At 33.3% G+C, this 19,885-nt stretch overlaps 1 protein-coding gene across 12 annotated transcripts in view; it reads right to left on the reverse strand.

The window, feature by feature from the left end:
• The window catches only part of LOC122571844 (dual 3',5'-cyclic-AMP and -GMP phosphodiesterase 11-like), a 151,091-nt gene that overhangs the window by 9,422 nt on the left and 121,784 nt on the right, over window positions 1-19,885 (reverse strand). For 8 of the 12 annotated variants that reach the window (XR_006318253.1, XR_006318250.1, XR_006318252.1 and 5 more), the window contains 3 exons: window positions 7,029-7,272; window positions 2,910-3,282; window positions 650-1,042 (listed from right to left, as the gene is read on the reverse strand). Coding sequence is in view for 8 of the 12 variants with exons in the window: in XM_043736070.1 (XP_043592005.1) it covers window positions 650-1,042; window positions 2,910-3,282; window positions 7,029-7,272 (1,010 nt within the window). In the remaining 4 variants the exon portion in view is untranslated. The remainder of the gene's footprint in view (window positions 1-649; window positions 1,043-2,909; window positions 3,283-7,028; window positions 7,273-19,885) is intronic. The other 4 variants (XM_043736075.1, XM_043736074.1, XM_043736071.1 and 1 more) reach the window with 1 other exon arrangement.

The raw sequence follows: 19,885 nt of genomic DNA on the forward strand, positions 1-19,885 counted from the left end.
AACCGCATTACGCCACAACTGATGAAAATATTGGGGATACGTCAGACGTAACGCACAATTTAGTCGGCTACCAACGCAACTTTAACCTGCGCAAAATTTATTGGCGTTTGCTCAGTTTTCCTACATTGTACCTAAAAAAGCAAAGATTAGGTAATCCGTCCTTAAATAACAATTAGAAACACAGTTTCGCTTAAATTATTCTCTGATAATATATTTCTTCCAGAACATTGATATTTAATAAAATACGTCCTCTCTTTGTTTCTTTTATACGTAGTTAACAGACAAATAAAATTATAGTGTATAATTTAGAGATGATATTATATAAATAAAACTACGGATCATGTTATTATTGACTGTATACAGTTAAAAATATCAGAGAGATCCAGAAAAATGTTCTAGGCGATACTTGTAGAATTTTAGTAAAAGGCACAGGAAGGCTGCGACTAAATTTTCAAACGGAATCTTGTAATCCCTTATCGTTGTCTTTTATTTCTGTAAATAGTAAATTTTTTCGTTTCCCCGATTGTGAAATACTTTCAAAAACACATCATATATAGTCAGTCTAATATATTACGTTATCTAATGCCTATTTTATATCGTCATACAAACTTATACTGGTTTTTGCAAAGTAAATAGTAAATCCCCTTGCCTTGTAAGCGTCTGGTATGTTAACAGGTTCTCCGCTTTCGGCGACGTAACCGACAATTCCCGTGCCCCACGGAATTTTGATCTCGTCCTTTTTCTCCATTTCGAGCAGCGTCGATCTCGAACATACGTCAAACAACTTGGACACTAGACATCTGCTTCTGGAGTATCCTGTTCCACGTTGCTCGGAGCTTGCGTTTCCCGTTTTCCCTGGATTTGCATTATCAGTCGAATGATTCGACGAGGAATCGTAATTTTGCGAAGGCATGCAACCGCCGCCTCTTTCGCCTTGTACAAGGAACAGAGAACCACGATCGGCATGTAGCAAGGTGCTGACATTCTGCAAGATCTTGTGACACAACGATCTCACGTCCAACTCGTTACAGATATCCTTCACCTACAAGCAAATTCGTTGTCATAGAATATTGTTCGATGGAAGTCAAGCATCGAGGAAAATCACGCCGAAACACCATTTTCTCTGCAACGATACTGTTGTACCCAACGTACTGTTGCGTATAAATTTTTCAAAGCAAATAGAATTCTGTCCCTTCTATTAGTTACGCCTTGGTAGCCTTGTATCAAAGGCGTCAATTAATTCCTACTACTGGAAAACTCAATTACCAAACTTTCTAACGTTGCTCAGTAAGCAAATTGCAAGTTTTAGAAGAAGCTGTCGATGAGTCGAAGATAAAGAAAAGCATCGTTGAAGTGCCGTGTAATTACGTCTGTACACTGTACCGTTCGTTTAAAAGTATCCAACCAGTTGATTATTTCCAACAGTACGAAACTCAAGCAACAGGAGTGAGAATTACAGACGAAAAGGTCTGCGATGAGTTTACTCTTTACCGCTATCGTTGCGTAGATAGGGTAGAGTATTTGATAAAATTGATTTTAAAGACCAACATGAAAAATTAACGTTTGTTCGTGTGTTAATTTTATAAATTGCTTTGGCAATTACTTGTAAATGCTCTGTGACTGATATTTAATGTATCGGCAAATCGTACATTTAATTAAAAAATATACACCCCTGGAAAGTCTTTTAGCAAATAATTTAAATCTGTTATCCTTTAACTTCGTAGAAAGCTAACAATTATTATAATCATTAATTTGCTGTTATTTGTAGACATTTCAGTGTTTACTAGAAATTAGACGATTAGAACTGTAGTGTACGTAAGTAAAATAAAGACAGAATACACAAAATGAAGTTTATTTAAGAATATTTAAGCATATCGTCAATAATATAAAGAATCAATAAGCAAACTTGTAGTATCGAGTCACGAAGAAAAATGTAGTCCTTGCAAATGGGTCAAAATCACAGCTTTAAAGCGGCAAAAGGTAGACGAAAATTTCATTAAGCAATGATTTCGAATGATGTATCACATAGTGCACATGTACCTAAAAGCGAAGATCTTTTGTAAAAGACAAAAAATCTAGTTTTAAAGGAGCTACTTTTAAATTCTATACTACGTTTGGTACATTTTCTCATGTCCTCCTTTCCTATAAAAATGTTTAATACAAAAGTGTAAATTTTTAATTGCCGAATTTTAGCATATTACTACTTTGATACCTTGTCCAGTCTTTTAATTATTTCCAGACACAGGTGCACTGATATATTTTTATAAAGAACAAAACACACGATCGACGTAACAAACAATATACTTCCATTTCGCAAATATATCGACGATCTCTAATTCCTTAAAAAGATCTGCACCTCTGTTAAAGACATATTCATCACGTAATGCACCGTTCGAAACCATTTCACTTTTTATCTTCTACTGTTTCAAGATCATAGCTTGGCTCACTTCTGTGGATTATTCTACATACAACATTTTTATACTCCAATTTACCGTTAACAGGTATCTTCGGCGATACTGTGAAAGAAGAAAAAATTAAATCCTATCGGGATTTTTACTTATAATACAGAAGAATATTATCAACGAATCATTTGGTCTAATTTTACTTGCACTGTACGTTGCTTTAATTGGTTGAAATAAAAAAGTTATACTGCGTACGTATGAGATCTGAAGCTTAATAACGTTTCAATAATTTTTCGTGCGACAGCAATTAATGATTAAGGGAACAGAATCTTTCAATTCGAAAAGCTAAAAATTGTATAACTGTAAAACGTTACGTTATACATATATAAAATTATAACTGTTTAGAAGCTGAAAGGTTGTCGGTGTTCCGCGAGGAAAAGGTGTTTCAGACCATTAAACGAAGACGAGTAAGAAGAGAAAATCAACGAAAGCAATTGGAGCACGTACCAATTCAAAGATGAGATCCTTCTCATCGAGATGCCTCAATTCATGTCTGGACCGTCTCTGAGGTCTGCCCGCGTTTCCCGAGCTAACCTGCTGACCTCCTGGTTGGCCCGAATCTCCGGGCGAAACACTCAGAAAGGTGGGCGTCCCGTCGATCGTGTTCACGATCGGCTTTAGCAAACCACCGCGTTCGAACTCGTGAGCTGAGATTTTTCGAACAGGCGTTGTGGCACCTGATCCGCCAGAACCACCCCGGCCGGAAGATGACGTGCCACCTGCATGGGTGGGACTGGATAGCTCCATGCAGCTGCTCGACGATGATGTTGGTGTCGCGTGCGAGACCAGCCACATATCTACCGTCTGTCTCGTCACTTTCCTGTCGAACGATCCACGTTACAATCTTAAACGAACAGTGCTTACAGAAAATACATTGTAAGTGCCAAGAAACGAGTTTTTCAGAAGCAGAAAAGTGAACGTTGTAACACCATATTCTAGCATTATTAATAACTATTTAGAGATGGAAATTGCACTTGAATTCTATAGTAGAGTATTCTCACTGATATATAGAACACTTTCCAATAAAGAGTCAAATTTGTCAATTTTGGCACTTACAATGTTTGCAGTCTTAAAATGCTTTGTTTATTTTATCATTATAATATCGTGTGACAGTTACTCTTAGATTTTGCGCCTGTCTCGTCACTTTCCTGTTCAACAGTTCTCGTTACAATCCTAAATCCTTTACTTGTTTATTTTATTATTAAAATATCGTGCGATTTAGTTAGTCTAAAAAAATTCGCGTTTATCGTATCAATCGACCCGCGGCAGGATAACGTTAGGATGTTTACAGTTTCTGCGAAATATTGTATAAACCAATTATTATATTATTTTTTCTCTTTATCAATTTCACTTTATAAATTCTGTTTATCGTGTAATCCTTTCCAGTTCCAAATGATAAACTATTTCTTAACACTGAAATCTAGATAAGATGTTTTTTGTCGGTAACTGCTACTTGTAAATGTAGATTTATACACATGGGTAACTGATCGTACGGCCTGCAAGACTCATACTACTTGAAAACATCGTATCGTCAGTTGTTGACAACATTTATCCTCCCTTTTTTGCAAATTAACGCATTACTTTGCGGCGAAACTTATACGTTATGGTTTCATTTTTGGTCAGAATGCTTTAGATACGTGTAAATTATTGTCACTGGTATTCTTAATAGCTCTTTAAATGAGTACAACAAGAATCAGATATTAGGAGAAGATTAGTGAAAATTATATCTCTACGAAAGCAGCCAATGAACATTAAGAAGCAACAAATGAATAATAGATGCCTGTAATTTGTATCGCTCCATTAAAAGTAACATATTTGGAATATAATTACACGAATTATTCTTAATTGGTTGATAAAGAGAGTATTTAGGAATAATAAGGCTGTTCTTAAAATAAAAAAATAGGACGGTAATTATGCGTTGAGTATTTAGTCCATACGTTATACGGGTAACGGAAAACGCAATTTATAATACGCAATTTAGCTTCACAGGAGGTTCAGATAAAATGACAATTTAATTAATACAATTAAGTACGTATCCGAAAATAAATTGCATCCATTCTACATTTTTATAGGAATATAGTTATATATTATTTATATTTATTAAGAGCAATAATTCCATAGAAATTTTACACTAAAGTTAGACAAAAAAGGAAAAAATTCGTAAACACAAAGTATCGTCTATTGTATCTAATATGTAGATGGAACTAATGTTACAAAAAAAATTGTTATAAATAATTATGTAGGCTTATGCATTTGGTGTTTTAAGGCTTTAAGATAATATCATATATTTTACTCAACAAATGGTCATGAAAACTTATATTGAAAAAAATAAAATATAATGAATATAGTAAATTCTCAAAAGATTAAAGCAGGTAATTCGGATAATTGTAATCGAGTTATTGTTACTTTGCTTTTCTATCGGAATCTGACGGCCACCTTCGGTTCTTGACATAAGATGCCGCAACATTTCTTCTCGAATTTAGATAAAGCAACAAATTTTACGTATTACACTTATATAAGCAACTAGAAAAATACGGCTTGAAAGCAAATGATCGCGAGCGTACAAATTTCGCTAAAGATTATATTATAACAAACTACTGTCACTTTCTATAAATCTATGATCAATGCTAACGAATCCAAATTTAGATTAATATCGAACTAAAAGGTAAAACGAAAGTTACTTGGAATACATAGCTGTCAGTGTAAGACACGATGATGAATTGATAATATCGCATGGAGCTACTTGAGTAATAAATAAGTTGGACAGTTACCAAGTATCGAAGGAAAATGTATAGCAGCAAAATATGTAGATTTATTGCGAGAAAATGTATTTGCATCTAATGAAAAATTCATAGTATACGGGATATATAAAAAGTATATGTATTAGCTGTGAAGATTGTTAAAAAAGTGATAGAAAGAAAAATGATATATCGTTGGTTGTTTTGCCATGCAGTATTCGAAACTGAAATGCTATTCAGTAATTACCGAGACGAATTAGATATGCAAATATCGGAAACAACTTGGTACCATTGCTTATTACTATTATTTAACAAAATTTATCATTATTATTTATCGCCCTGGTAATTATTAAATACAACTACGTAACCGTCATTTTATCACGATTTTCTAACGCTGCGACTTCCTTCATGATAAGCTTTACCTTCGATTCGAGCAAACATGTTGTTCGTTAATTTTGCTATTAGCCCGATATTCAATAAAATTATTTCCGTCGCTATTAATTCGAGGATTGAATATTTTTATTGTTATTATATTTATGTATTTAATACCGTACCAACATTTGTTTGCATTTGTTTTCATACTTAATTTTATTACCCGTTCTTTTTCCCGTTATTTTATTCAAATGCAAAGTCTAATTAAATACCAACGAGATTGTACAGACAAATTGACTACAGTAGCAAGAAGACAATCAAATACAATTCTTCATTCATTCTTGGTACATTCGCTACCAGCGTTATATTGGGTCGTAACATAAGTAAGTTCCGTTAAACTTAAGACTTTTCTTTATTTGATCGAACTTACTTGAAGATTTCTTGTAGGCAACGCTATAAATGCAGAAATTAAAACGTATTGTTTTTTATCGTATAACGTCCTACATATCAATGGGAACACTGTGGTACAGAATTTAAGAGCAATTTCTACTTGTAATAATAATGTTAAATTTTAAAAAAGTAAAAATTTCTAATAGTGTTAAAAAATGGTGATGCCACAAATACGAGCAACATCGCCTCTATACCAAACAATATAAATGCCATTAAGTGATGAACATGATCGAATACTAAATACTATCAATTTTATAATTCTTACTCGGAATATTATAAAATATACTTTTGTAATAAAGATTTTGTAATAAATCTTGAAAAAATATATTTTTTGTTTTTATACAAGTTATCTAGAGAGAAAGAAGATCGGTACTTACCGTGTCAGAAAATTTAAATGAATGACACATTTGGTTTTCTCTGCAACTAATAAATAACACATACAGACTTTTCTACAAATGCATTTCTTTTTCTGACGAATTTCTACTATATTAGTCCAAAGAATAGAAAATTTTATGACGAATTTGGATTGTTGTACATTTAAGACCGCACTATCATCAGAACAAATTAAATTTCGAGAATGATTTGAAGTCAAAGAAGATACTTCACTGTTCTACAAAATTCGATGTCTGCCACTTACACGGTTGCCTACAAGAAGTCCTCATTTATGTTACAACCCGATATACCTGGTGTTCCAAAATTAATTTAGATTTAATTCTACTTATACTGCGGAATAAATAAACATTGCAATTGGTGCTTTTTGATTAACAAAAAGGAATGTACTGTTACTGTTTATAACAAAAGTATATTGTACAAAAGTACAAGGAATAAAACGTATCCTTCGGTGGACGTTATGGTGCTCCATGTACCTGCTGTACTAGCAAACATATTAATAAAAATAAGTCACCTTTATCTTTTAATAAAGACCTTTCATAGACGCAATGATCATCAACCCGAATTCAATATCGTAATAACGTATCTCAAACTATATGATCACTTTGATAACAACCTGAGAAAATAGTCGTTGACGAAGTCGGGATGTTCGTCGAGCCAAGCCTCCATGCGGGCATATTCCGGGTCATAGACGGCGGAAGTCGAAGAATAGTAACCACCGGCGGACTTTCCATCTTGCACCTGTTGCAACGTACCCTGACCAGCCATAGCAGTTTGCACCCCTTGCATCCCCTGCACACAAGGAGCTGCCGTCTCCGCCGTCATCCTCGGTTCTTCGATGCTCCGCAAGTGCAGGCCTACTTGACAAACCAACTATCATCGTTACGTATTCTTTTTCGCGTTTCGATTCTTAAACTAAAAAACAAACTAAACTTTGAAAGCAGATTATTTTATCGGCGATTTCTTCGTTGGAAAACATTGCCAGAAATCGATGAAAGACACATCCTCTTGGCAAATAATGCAGGTTGAATGCGTACGCGTGAACAAAATGAATGAAATAAAAAGAAATGAAATTAAAATATAAGCTTTCGTATGGCGTATCGAAATTGTTAGGTTGGGGTTAGGTTCTCAGATTTTGTTTCCATACATTCAACGATGCAATTCTGTTTTCATACGGTAGATAGGTTACCGAAGAAAACGTTGAAAAATACAGTGCATATGAAAAAGTAGAATAGAAGATTGCCGATATAAAAATCCAATGTAAAATAAATACTAAATAGGTTTCAAATAAAAATCTTCGATCAAATTTTCATTTTATTTGTATTCGTTGTAGTGCAATTTTTATTTCATACGCTTGTAAGGATCATTATATGTAAATATATCAAGTAAATTATCCTTCATAAGGAAAATAGTAATTTCACCAATTCAAGAATACAAGACGACAAAATAATGTGTCGTAATCTAAACACGAAATGGACGACCAAAACTAACGTATGTATTGAAGATGAAATTGGGGAAAATTCGTCGTAATTTGATGTATTGAAAGGACTCTCGGAACTCGATATTGCCACTTTATTTCGCGACAAATAGGTTTTCCATAAATGGAGAGAGAAAAAGAAACAGAATAAAAAGAAAAAATCGGCAGGTAATTGAATTGTTCCAAAAAACTTAAACCAAAGTCGAAGAGCAAATACAAGAAAAAGGTACCAAAAAAAGTTTCGAGTACATAAAGAGATAAAAAAAACGTGTTAAATTAAATTTAAATGTGTAAAAAATGGATTGTGAGAAATAATAATATAAATAATAATATAACGTTCTGGTGTAAATTCCATCCGGAAAACAATTTAGGTGAAACAATCACTGCTTATAGTAAATTATCAATTACATTGTACTATAAACAAAGAGTAAATAAAAGATAAAACATTTTTATATGTACAAAAAGATTGTCTTGAAGCCTCGCGATTTGGAAGTTTGCGCTACAAGAATTTTCTCTCGGCAAATACATTATTTATAATTTCACATTATACTGCAATAACTCATTAATTAAAGTTACATAGACCTCTCTGCTTTAACGTGTTGCTCTACATGTGTAAGTATTAATTGATACAACAGAGAGATAAAGTTTCGAAATTTTAATATGAATAAATGTAAACTTATGAATATTTTACAAAAATACGTGATGAATTATGTTAAAGATTATGCATGATAAATGCCTGTGTTGCTACGTGCAAATGCATATGATAAAAAATTCTGTCAAAATATAAACATCTACGAACATGAACGTATGCACTCATAGAATAAGAAAGAGAAGGGGGAAAAGACAGAGAGAGAGAGAGAGAGAGAGAGAGAAAGAGAGAAGGAGGGAGAGAGAGAGAGAGAGGGAAGGAGAAAGGTAAGTTAGTAAGTACCAGATTGAAATCTTTTTAATGCTGACAATTAGCGTCCACAAATCCTTGGGACGATTTGCAACAGGGTGCACCACGCAAACTATCATACCACAAATGAATATATTTTATGAGAAACGAAACGTTGAGATATGTTGGTATATTTACACATATTTACAAAGGATACATTGTTCGCAGTATACGTTTGTGAGTTTCTTTCATACACAATAAATTTCGAATTATCAGACTTAAATATTAGTCGTTTTAAATAAAATTCCACACACGACCTGCTGAGTACAATGATCTGTTTAAGAAATCTTGACAGACGAAATTTACTTCCTAATGGTGGAATTAATTCAATAATACGTAGTAACTGTTATCACTACTCGCCAACTAATTAGTTTCGCGGTGTCAAAATGTCACGATACGGAGTTTAAAGGACTTGTTTCGTCGACCATTCGCGGAGAGACGCGATCGCGAGAAGGCACGTCAACGGGAGTCGTAAATTCCCGTTACGATTAAATAATCGACGCCACGAAATGATCGATCCCCTGATTTCTCTTACAATAGGGGTGGTTCAACTGAATTTACACTGAATTAACAGGTATAAAATAATGTTTATTCCAACAACTTTATATAGAAAAATAGTTACACTGATGCATATGTATAAGTGAAGTAACTGACTGATTTAAGGTATGAAACTCGGTTATGACGTGTTGACTATTCTAACGGTGAAGAATAAGTGTAGAACTGTTGATGACTGCTTGAGCACTTGCTCGAGAGTGCTGGACTGCCCTTAAGGTGTCTCGGAGGAAAGCTTGGTGTGGGTGTGCCCTTTGACCGAAGAACGCGGATTCGTTGTTCACACTTTTCGTCCAGAAAGTGAGGGTAACGATCCGCGATGCCGATTGGTTATGACCCATTCTGATGAACAGGATATGCAGAAGTCTCCCACCAACGTAGAGCGGTGGTGGATTTTGCTCCTGACGAAAAAACAGCCTTTTCCGATGGACATGTGTTAGCTTTTCCCATCTGGTGACTGTCCGCTTTCTCCGTGATTCTTAAGAGCGCCTAATAAACTCAAGGACTTTTCCAAGATCCAGCCATAAGCTGAAAATATTTCTAGAATTAGAGAATTCTCCAGACATGCAATTTGACTGGCGAACATGTGTGGAAACAATGAAGCTGAAAGTTAACGTCTTATGGTGGGTCCGTGGGTCTATTGAGAATCGGGAAGACTGTAGGTTGGCTGTTGGCTGCCAGGTAGCGAGTGCAGATGTCCCGCGCGACGTAACAGGACTCATAGGTAGTCTTGAACTTCCAAATATTTTTAAATAGATCGTTAAATCGAAGTTAATATCCATATGCAGAATACACCACACATCTCATCTGTCAAAGTTATTTCAAAATTACATAGAAGCAAATGTCTCCTTCTTTTCATGTTCTATGTGATTTTGATGTGAGAAACTGGTCTCGACAACAAAGTTTGAACAAATCTCACGCACTATGAATATTGTATCCTTTGTAATTATAGGTGTTCTAATAAGCAGGATGTCGATAACTTATTCTATTTAAGAGATATTCACTTGTAATAGGTTATGCAACTCATCGTGCATCGTTATAGACAACATCGTGGTCACTTTCTAAAACTTCCCATTGAGATTCTGAAGACTTACTCTACAGTCATTTTTAAAGAACAATAAGACATTGACTTATTTAGCTTATTCGCGAATTACACTTTTTATTGGAACAGAATCAACCAATCATAAATGAACAACCTCCTTAGAAACCAATTCGTAAATAAAAAATATACGAGAATTCTTCTCTCAAGTAACATATCACGTCACTCAGTTCTTTACATTTCTACCATGTAACGTCATATCGTGTTGATTCCGACGCAATTAAATGCTGTTTAGAACGTAAGTACAAAACGCAACGAAAAAGGAACTTCGATCTTAATTTACCGTAAGAGATGTTGATTATTATATCTTAGAAATAAGAGATACTTGGAATAGATTTTATAATAACTACTAAAATCACATAATTCGTCATCTTTCCCCTGAAAAATATTTAGAAATAGATATAAAGTATTTTAATTTCCAGCAATTAATGAGATATCAATTAGTACCCTTAGAGTATGCCTTATAACAAACAAGTATTTCCTTTCATCATCTGATTTTACGTTACTTAGATCATAAATGAAAGTCGATAAAATTTCCGATAAAATTCGACAAAACTTCTAAAATTTAATAGGATTTTCATGCCGTTCTTTTTACGATTAAAAGTTTGCAAGTTGCAAACTTCCATGAACATGGATAGGCATTTTGTCGTAAAACAAGATTATGTACAGTGGATGTAAAAAATATTCGTACACTCCTTAAAACGCAATAACTTTTCTAAAATTAGATCAAACGACTTTAGGGTTCTTTTATAGAAGCTAGAAGAATTAGTTTGCTAGACAACGAGTAAAAAAAATTGTTAAAAGTTGCAATCGATCGGAATTACGGAGAAAATAGTAAAGGTCACTTTTTACAGATTTTTTTTTTATCTAAACCTGTAATAAAAAATTTAAATAGCACGTTCTGTAGATATATTTCACTTATAACACGCTGAAAAGATCGAAATCGATTGATGTAGAAACAAGCGAAAGGCATCGTAAGGTGTAGATTTAGTAGATTGAAAGTCGTGAAAAGCTGCGGCTTTCACCATTTTTAACCGTTTATAGCTCATAGCAATGTTAACCGATTTCGATAAAATTTTCTGTATGCAGATACATATAACCAACATAAAACGACAAAACTTACTTTTTAAATTTTCATTTACATTCCATAGACTCAGATAAGAAAGTCGTAAAAAGTGACTTTTACTATTTTCGTCGCTTTTGCGACCGATTGCAATTTCTTTGAAACTCTTTTTACACGTCATCCATCGTCGTCTTTTACAAGTTATCATCGTAAATTAATTCTTCCAACTTCTCGAAGAAACTCAAGTGGTTTGGTCCAATTTTTAAAAAGTTATTCTATCTAAAAAAGAAAAAGAAAAAAGGAGCGTACGAATACTTTTTGAATATGCTTCCTGTGTTGCTTTCATGCGTCTTTGAAACTTAATTTCCATACGCTTCTATTCCACTATATTTTTATACGCTAGTATAAAAAAAAAAAACATCTACCAAATAAAGTAAAACTCTTTTATGTTGCAATAAAATAAAAACGTGTCAACGTGCTTCCTTGTTTTCACGACTTCTTAATCGTGATTCTTAAAATGTTTCCGATACAACGTATGGAGACACGACGGAGTTACATAACGTTTCAAAGGTTACGACAGAGTCAAGAAATGGACCATTATTCCGAAATATCTCTTTCCTTCTAAGCATTTATTTTTTGAGCACAGTTTTTTACAAGAACAATTGAAACGTTAATTGAGTATAAAAACTGAAACTGCTTGAGCAGTTTGTACGAGATTTTCCATTTTAATCCAGTGGCTACAAGTAATTCTCATAGATGAAAACCATAATAAAAGTATGATATAAGTAAATCATATAAGTAAATTATATCAGAAATTTACTTAAAACGCAACGAAAATAACGGGTGATTATGTCTTCCACTTCCGATCAAACTTCAGAACGACGGCGAAGCTGGAAATGGCATAAATGAGAGCTTAAAAGTACTTCGTATCTGCTTCAACGATCAAATGACAAACCTACGTTGGTCTAATAATTCTCAAAAAAATTGGAAGGTATTAGAAGTCAAATCGGAATTTGATAGAATTTCTATAAACGTCCGAAGAAATAATTTTTCTTCAGAAATGCTGTCATTACATATGTCATGTATTCACGTTATATTAGTTGCAACGGCTGGTGAAAGTATTCGTATACTTGTGGATATGTTTTGTGAATACGATATATTTTAAAATTCCATTGGCATCGAAACCACATCTAACTATCACGGTTATATTGGTAAAATTTTTAACGATCTCGAAAATATTTTTATATTATAAGTGAAATATATTTTACAGAGATGATAAGAGTATTTAAACAAGCAATAAGTCTCGGTATCCAGTGAGACCATCTTTAACACTCTCTACACGCTGACTATGGTGACTATTAATACTGTATACTACTGTTTTACTGGATATAAGATTGCAGTAAATACTTTGCAACTTCTAAATATATTTTCAGATTAGATTCAAATTTTGGCAATGTACGACTGGCAGTCGCGTCTCGTTATATTACTATTATGCTAATAAAATATTAAAATGTTTTATACGACACGCACAATATGCACATACAAATTTTCTATGGTATGTATGTAGGTCTATATAAGTAAGATCAAACGCATAAAGTATTAATTAACCAAAATAAAGCGTTATAGAGCTTCTAGGCTACCTTTCGTTGATATCAATTTGCACACAGAAGTTTTTGTTATACGACGACCTCGTTAAATTGTCGAAAGAGCAACGAAGATGGAATATAAATTGCAAGATGGTAGTGCAGCAGCAATGCCGGAAATTCCGAGACGGCATGGCGTCGCGATTAAATTTATATTCATTTCACGATCAACTGACTCAACTTTTGAAACGTTCTGCGCTATCAACACAACCGTTACAAAAAAAGGCACAAATTATGATACACTAGAGGTTTGAATACAATTCTATGTGACGTCAGTTGTAATAACCTCCCGAAATTTTCTTTCTTTTTTTCAAATTTATACTATTTTGATTACATTCTAAATGAGAGAGTGACGTAAATAAAACGATATTTGAAATGACACATTTTCGAGTACAATATAATGTTCTACTACGAACATCTGAAATACAGTGAAGGTTCCTAACTATCCACTTCGTAATTTAAAATTATTATTTCAAATTTCCACTTTTAATTTTAAGTATATGTTGAGTACAGATACGGCAGGTTATTAGAAATTACGCGATAAATTCTACATTACGAATATCAAACATTTTTCAACTATTTGAAACTTAAATATTAAGATATTACGTAACTAATAATTATACAAGTCACATGTTTTGGCAATAACTCAAAAATATGTAAATGTGCAGAATCTTTTTAGTTATGCATGAATCGTGAATACAAAAGTATTGACAACCAATTCAATTTACGATTCAAATATTTTATTTGCTTCATTTAAATATTTGTGATTGGCATATTGATAAATGCATAGTCGGCGAGAGTGTAGTTTCAGAATTTAGAACAGATATAAAGGAAATAGATATTTACTAACAAGGAGATGGCGAGAATTGCGTAATCTCGAAACAGTTGGCTGTATGTACATACTTCAAGTTGACGATAAAACAGCCCCAAAAATATCTCAGTATATAACTCTTTGTTTTCCAAAATAAACCCTTGTCGATTATATTTACATTTGTTCAATCCGAAATTAGCTAAATTTAAGTATACTTGTCAAATGACAAAATATTGTACCAAATCTTTTTTTTATTTTCTACATGTAGAATCACATCCTGCTCTGTTTTACTACGATTAACTGTGCCAGCCGTATAAAGCACATAAAATAAACTGCAAAGTACCAGAAATACGACGTTACGAACGCAACGATTCGTGTCTTCGACGATTCATGTTCAAGTATTATACGTAGGTACAATAAATTTTTACGACGTGATATGTGCCATAAAACAAAATCGGAGTATACGATATAAATTCGATACCGTTCTTCGACGAATCGCATGATTTTATAGTTAGAAAAATTTGGAAATCTTAATCAATTTGATACGAGCGAAGAAACATCGTTCGTTAACATAAATAATGTTACGTTCTCTACACAAGAATATAAAAAATGGCAATGTCCGATAAAAAAATATCTGGAAATATGTATAACGGAAATATAACGTTCGGCTTATGTTGACTCAGAATAATAGAAAATTATAGTACGCTTTTATGTGTCTATCAATCTTGAAATTTGCGTCAAACAAGGAACATGAAATACCATCGTTCCGGCAACCATGAACGTTGCGTTGCAAAGAAAACGAAAGAAAGAAAAGATACGATATCATAGTTGACAAGGTGATTTATGGCGCCATGAAACTAATCTCATGGCTTTTTAAGATATCGAAAAAGATTGCAAATAAACCGTGTTACTTTGTTCTATCGAACAACGCGAATAAAGAATATAGATAAACTCGGGTAAGTAGCTAATACGATTTTACGAGTTATTAACTTCTAGTTCAACCGAATACGAGAAATTGCTTATAGCAAGAAATGTTACAACAGTAGATTCCCAACCCGCAAATTCCGAAAGTTATGAAACTTAGAGTATATGTAAAGAATATATAGGTATGTATTATGCATTTTTTCTTCTTCTTTTTTTTTACTATCCAAATTTACTCTAAGGGAGTAAGATTGACCCCTGAGAATCCAGCCACTTTCCGCTTTTGCGATATAACTCGAGAACTGTAAAAGATAGAAAACAGGTTTTCAGGCAAAAGCTACTTCTTCTGAATTTTAGATCACGGATTAGCAGATATTGGATTAGGAGCTGATAAACAATTTATCAAGAGTTATAACGCAAAAGCAGAAAATAGCCGGATCTTCAGGTGTCAATTTCACCCTTAGAGTGAATTTGTGCAGCAAAAAACAAAAGAAATTGCATAATATATACCTATATATCCTCTACTCTATCTCCAAAGTTTCATAACTTTTTAAATTTGTAGATTACCGGTCTTCCCTTGCTAGTTTTGCGGACTTCACTGTCGTCCATTGGAAACATCGAGAAATAACCATTTCGTATAGAAGTTAGTATTCACGTCTGGCATATGATAATAGCAATCGATATTGCATGTTCGTCAACAGCAGTAAAATACTTTACGATACTTTTATGTCCCCATGATATATGTATGTTTATATGACTCTTACTATACAATCCTATTATATATTTATATACTTGAAGATATTATTCTATTAGACTATTTAGCACATAGAAATATGATTTTTCTAGATAAATCTTCGAAACTGATATCGTAGAACATAGCCACACTCTTTGTTATGCTATATATCTATACATAGTAAGTAACTTTTCTATACATATTTAATTTGCAAATAGCTTAACAAATGTTAAGAATATCATTAAATTCGGTCGTGAATTGCTTTTAATTTCATTCTTATACCTTTGCATATATATTCATATAATATACATTCTTATAAGTATCGAAATACCGAACATAAATATTTGTAATTCGATGTTGGTTGTTGAAGTGAAGGTTGTACATGGTTTTACGTGAAAATGTAAAACCAAAATGTAGAATATGATTTTCTTCTATAATATTCCATTTTCGAGTAAAACTGATTCGAAATATTACGTCTTAATTACTTAATTACGTCTCGGCTTAAAGCATCTTGCTGTAGATTAATGTACTCTCTATCTACGTTTATGTTTATTACGTTGGATAATACGAAGCACAAAATGGGACACATTCAGGCATGATAAACTTTGTTCCAGATTAGAAACGAATGAGAACATTTTCTATACCGTTTAATATACAACTTTGATTTTAGAATTGACAACGATTCCTATAAACGCTTATGATACCGCCGCTTTGCTTCGATATTGACACAACTCGAAACTTCGGAGGAGAGGCGTTTTAAACTTTACGAAGTAACGTCTGTCGGTTCAGCAACATTATAAGGCTGACTTAACACAAGATACGCTACTACTCGCGAAAACAACACAACGCTTCAGTTGTAGCGTTAGAAAACGACTGAAGATGAACACGTAGTTGCAAACACGACTGTAGTTGCAAAACTAAGGCCATGTTGATAGCAGCACAAGTAAATAATTTCGCCTACTGACGTATAGCTGATGGAATTATACATATACATACCGCTTTGCATGATAAAAGTAAAAACATAATATATACCTTCTATTCGGTAAAAAAGAATTTGAAATACTTTAAGTTGTGCCACTATCAAAGCAAAACAGCGATATGTTCGATGTTTGTAATTCGTTAAAAGTACAATTTATCTATAGCTGGACATGAAATAGAGCGAAGCATAGCAAAAAGCATCAATCATATTTAAGGCAATTTCTTCTCTATGAACAACTTTTATTTCATGTTTTCCATTTTTCGTTTTCCGTAGAGCTATTTTTCTTTCCTGATCGTAGTGCCATTGTATCTGCACGCCGCGTATTTACGAAACATACGAACGAACCACCTTTTATAAATATTAATTCTGTTATTTTTAAAGAGACGTAGAAATATGATATTCGTATAAGTGTACATTGCAGTACTAAAAATGTCAATGAAACGGCGCAGTGCTACACATGGAAAATCGTAGCCCTTGATTGTGCGTGAACGAAGAAGGTACACCATTTCCTTAACGCTACCAGGTCGTAACTCTTCATTTCGCGAGAGACTAGCCGGCGAAGCTGATGAAAACATTTCACGCAATAACATGCGAAGATACGGGGGCCCGTACCGAACGAACCGACTTCATTTCTCCCTAAGGTACATTAAACCGCAAACATTCGTAGAAAAGGGGAACCAACTTGATTTCGCGCCAGTTTAAATTAACGCTATAGCAAAGGGCTGTACGCGATTCCACGCGGCCAATCAGCGTATCAAGAATTCTTTTCTTGGTCTTCGATAATACAAAATCTTAAGAGAGCGACATCATGGGAACAGATAGCATTAATCGAATACGTACGATTTTACACGAGGAAGGTAATTATGAAGAACAATGTATCAACAATTGGGTACATTGTGAACTGTAGATAAAAAAGTAATGAAACTGTAGAGAAAATAGGTTACAAGATCACGACTAATCTTTCTACTCTTTGTTTCAAAGAAATTACACATTTAATGTAATCCACACAGGGTGTCTCAGAATCCTTAACTCGAAATCTAAAGCAGATATGATCTTACATGTGTGTATTTAAAAGTTAAAAAAATGAAAGTATGTCATACAAATACAATTTCTAAAGCTACGGATCGTTACACTTTAGCACTTTCATTCGTTTAAAATATTACTTTCGATAATGAGTTAGTTATTAAGTAAATATGTTTACGTATACGTGTGTATATAAATGTAATCCTATGCCAATGTACGTGGTAAAACTCGATTATTTTAAAAGGAAGATTTCTCCACCGCAAATTATCGTAATCTTTGTAAAGACTTGATATTTACATTAGTTTCGTAAGCCGATCATGTCGCCGAGCTATCGACAGGCAGCAAACTCGAGAGTTATGAAGGTGTGTGATTTGTGAGCAAGCTGAGAGTGCCCTTGGTAATTAAGTTGGTTGATTGGCTCTTGGGAGATCCACTTACCTGAGATGAACCACAAGACCTGTTTCTTGTGCGTAGGCACCTACGTACATGCGTATCGTCACAAAAATTCGTCGTTAACGCATTCAAGATTTGACGAACGTTTTCCTAACAAAATGGGTGCCGTAGATACAGACCTAAAAGTTACACAACTTTCTCGACGTTTCCTTCCTATTTTATTCAATATTATACAACTTTTCAAAATCTACGTATTAATCTTAACGCTTGAAGAATGATTAACGATTAAAATAAATACACCTGTTCCTAAGTTTCTTGTCGATACTTTCCCAAGATCCAACATATTCGTGCACTTTCACAATCGGTACTTTCCTCGATTCCCTAAAGTTGAAAGTTGCTTAAAATGAATTTAGTATAAGAGTGAACCTTTTACGTACTAAAAAAGAACAACATATCAATTACAAATGGAGGAATATATTTTGTACTAAAATTACTACTTCCACTTTTTTCGTGTCTCTTTCCTAAAAATTATTCCAATTTTTTGGAACGACCGTACGATCCTTTTCTTGTTAGCTGAACAATCTTATTTTGGTGATACCAATTCACTTTCGTTATTAATTTTAAGTAACCTTTAACTGCGTTCAACGTTTTTAACTAGGAAGAGCCTTCTGGCTGCAAAACAGATTTTCAATCTGTTTCGCGTCTTTCTAATTGTTATTATAGAATCAAGTTTTATAAATATTTTTGAACATCTTAACGTTCAATTCTTCAAATTATTTTTTACAGCATTCAATAAAGCATGTACTTTCATACTTGCAATGTAATTACAGAAACTGCGCATTGACACACTGTACTTGTTACACTGTATGTTACTATATCATTGTTGATATATGTAGTTACGATATTATTATTCAATGTGAACATTATGGAATATATGCGGTTGATATGGTCGATGCATATATTGTACGAAAATGATAGAGATTAATGGACGATTTAATTCAAATTTATGTCCCAATAAGTTTATTGTTTCTATAATCGAATTTGCGAGAATTTAAGATATAACCGAATAAATGTTTTAATTATCAATATACACGTTCTTGATATCTCGTAATTGCAAGTATTTTAAATGGATGAAACTGAAAAACGTATGTAGATACGAACCGTTTTATCAGTGCAATTTCAGTAGCAGGATATTAAATCATTAATTTCACTATGCTTAATTACCAGTATGTTTGTTGGCATAACGAAAACTGTTTGTCACATTTTCTGAGGTTATTATGATTATCATTATCGCGAACAGAACATATTCTTTAGCAACGTGCTGTATTGATATGTAAAGGAACATAAGCATTAACAATAACGAGTCCCGAAACCTCGCTAAAACCGATGGTAATGTCTATTGTTCCGTCGAATTCCATTGCAGTCGTAAACACTACCTTTCTTATAATGGCTACATCACACATGCAGTCCATATACGATAAGCACATCATAAGAGCGGTTACTTTTGTGATTCGATCGTTATTTAGCATTCGATCGTTTATTTAAACGATTATTTCTTATTCGATGCACGTCCAAAGTCATTTGGACACGCCAATATCATAAAAGGAATTCTTTGAACCGCTCGCATGCTCTATTATACCTATCAGTTTACTTGTAAAGTTAATTCATTGTGATTGTTTAATCGTTATCGATATTTCATCAAAATTTCATTTATATATTTGGATAAGAGATGCGCTTCTGATAGGTTGTGTATATTAAAATTGAACTTAATTATAAGTGGTTTAAAATTCTGTATAAACGTTTCAAGAATTGTTTCAACCTCTGGAATATATATATATATAT

The sequence above is a fragment of the Bombus pyrosoma genome, linkage group LG10, assembly GCF_014825855.1.
Source record: "Bombus pyrosoma isolate SC7728 linkage group LG10, ASM1482585v1, whole genome shotgun sequence".
NCBI lineage: Eukaryota > Metazoa > Arthropoda > Insecta > Hymenoptera > Apidae > Bombus > Bombus pyrosoma.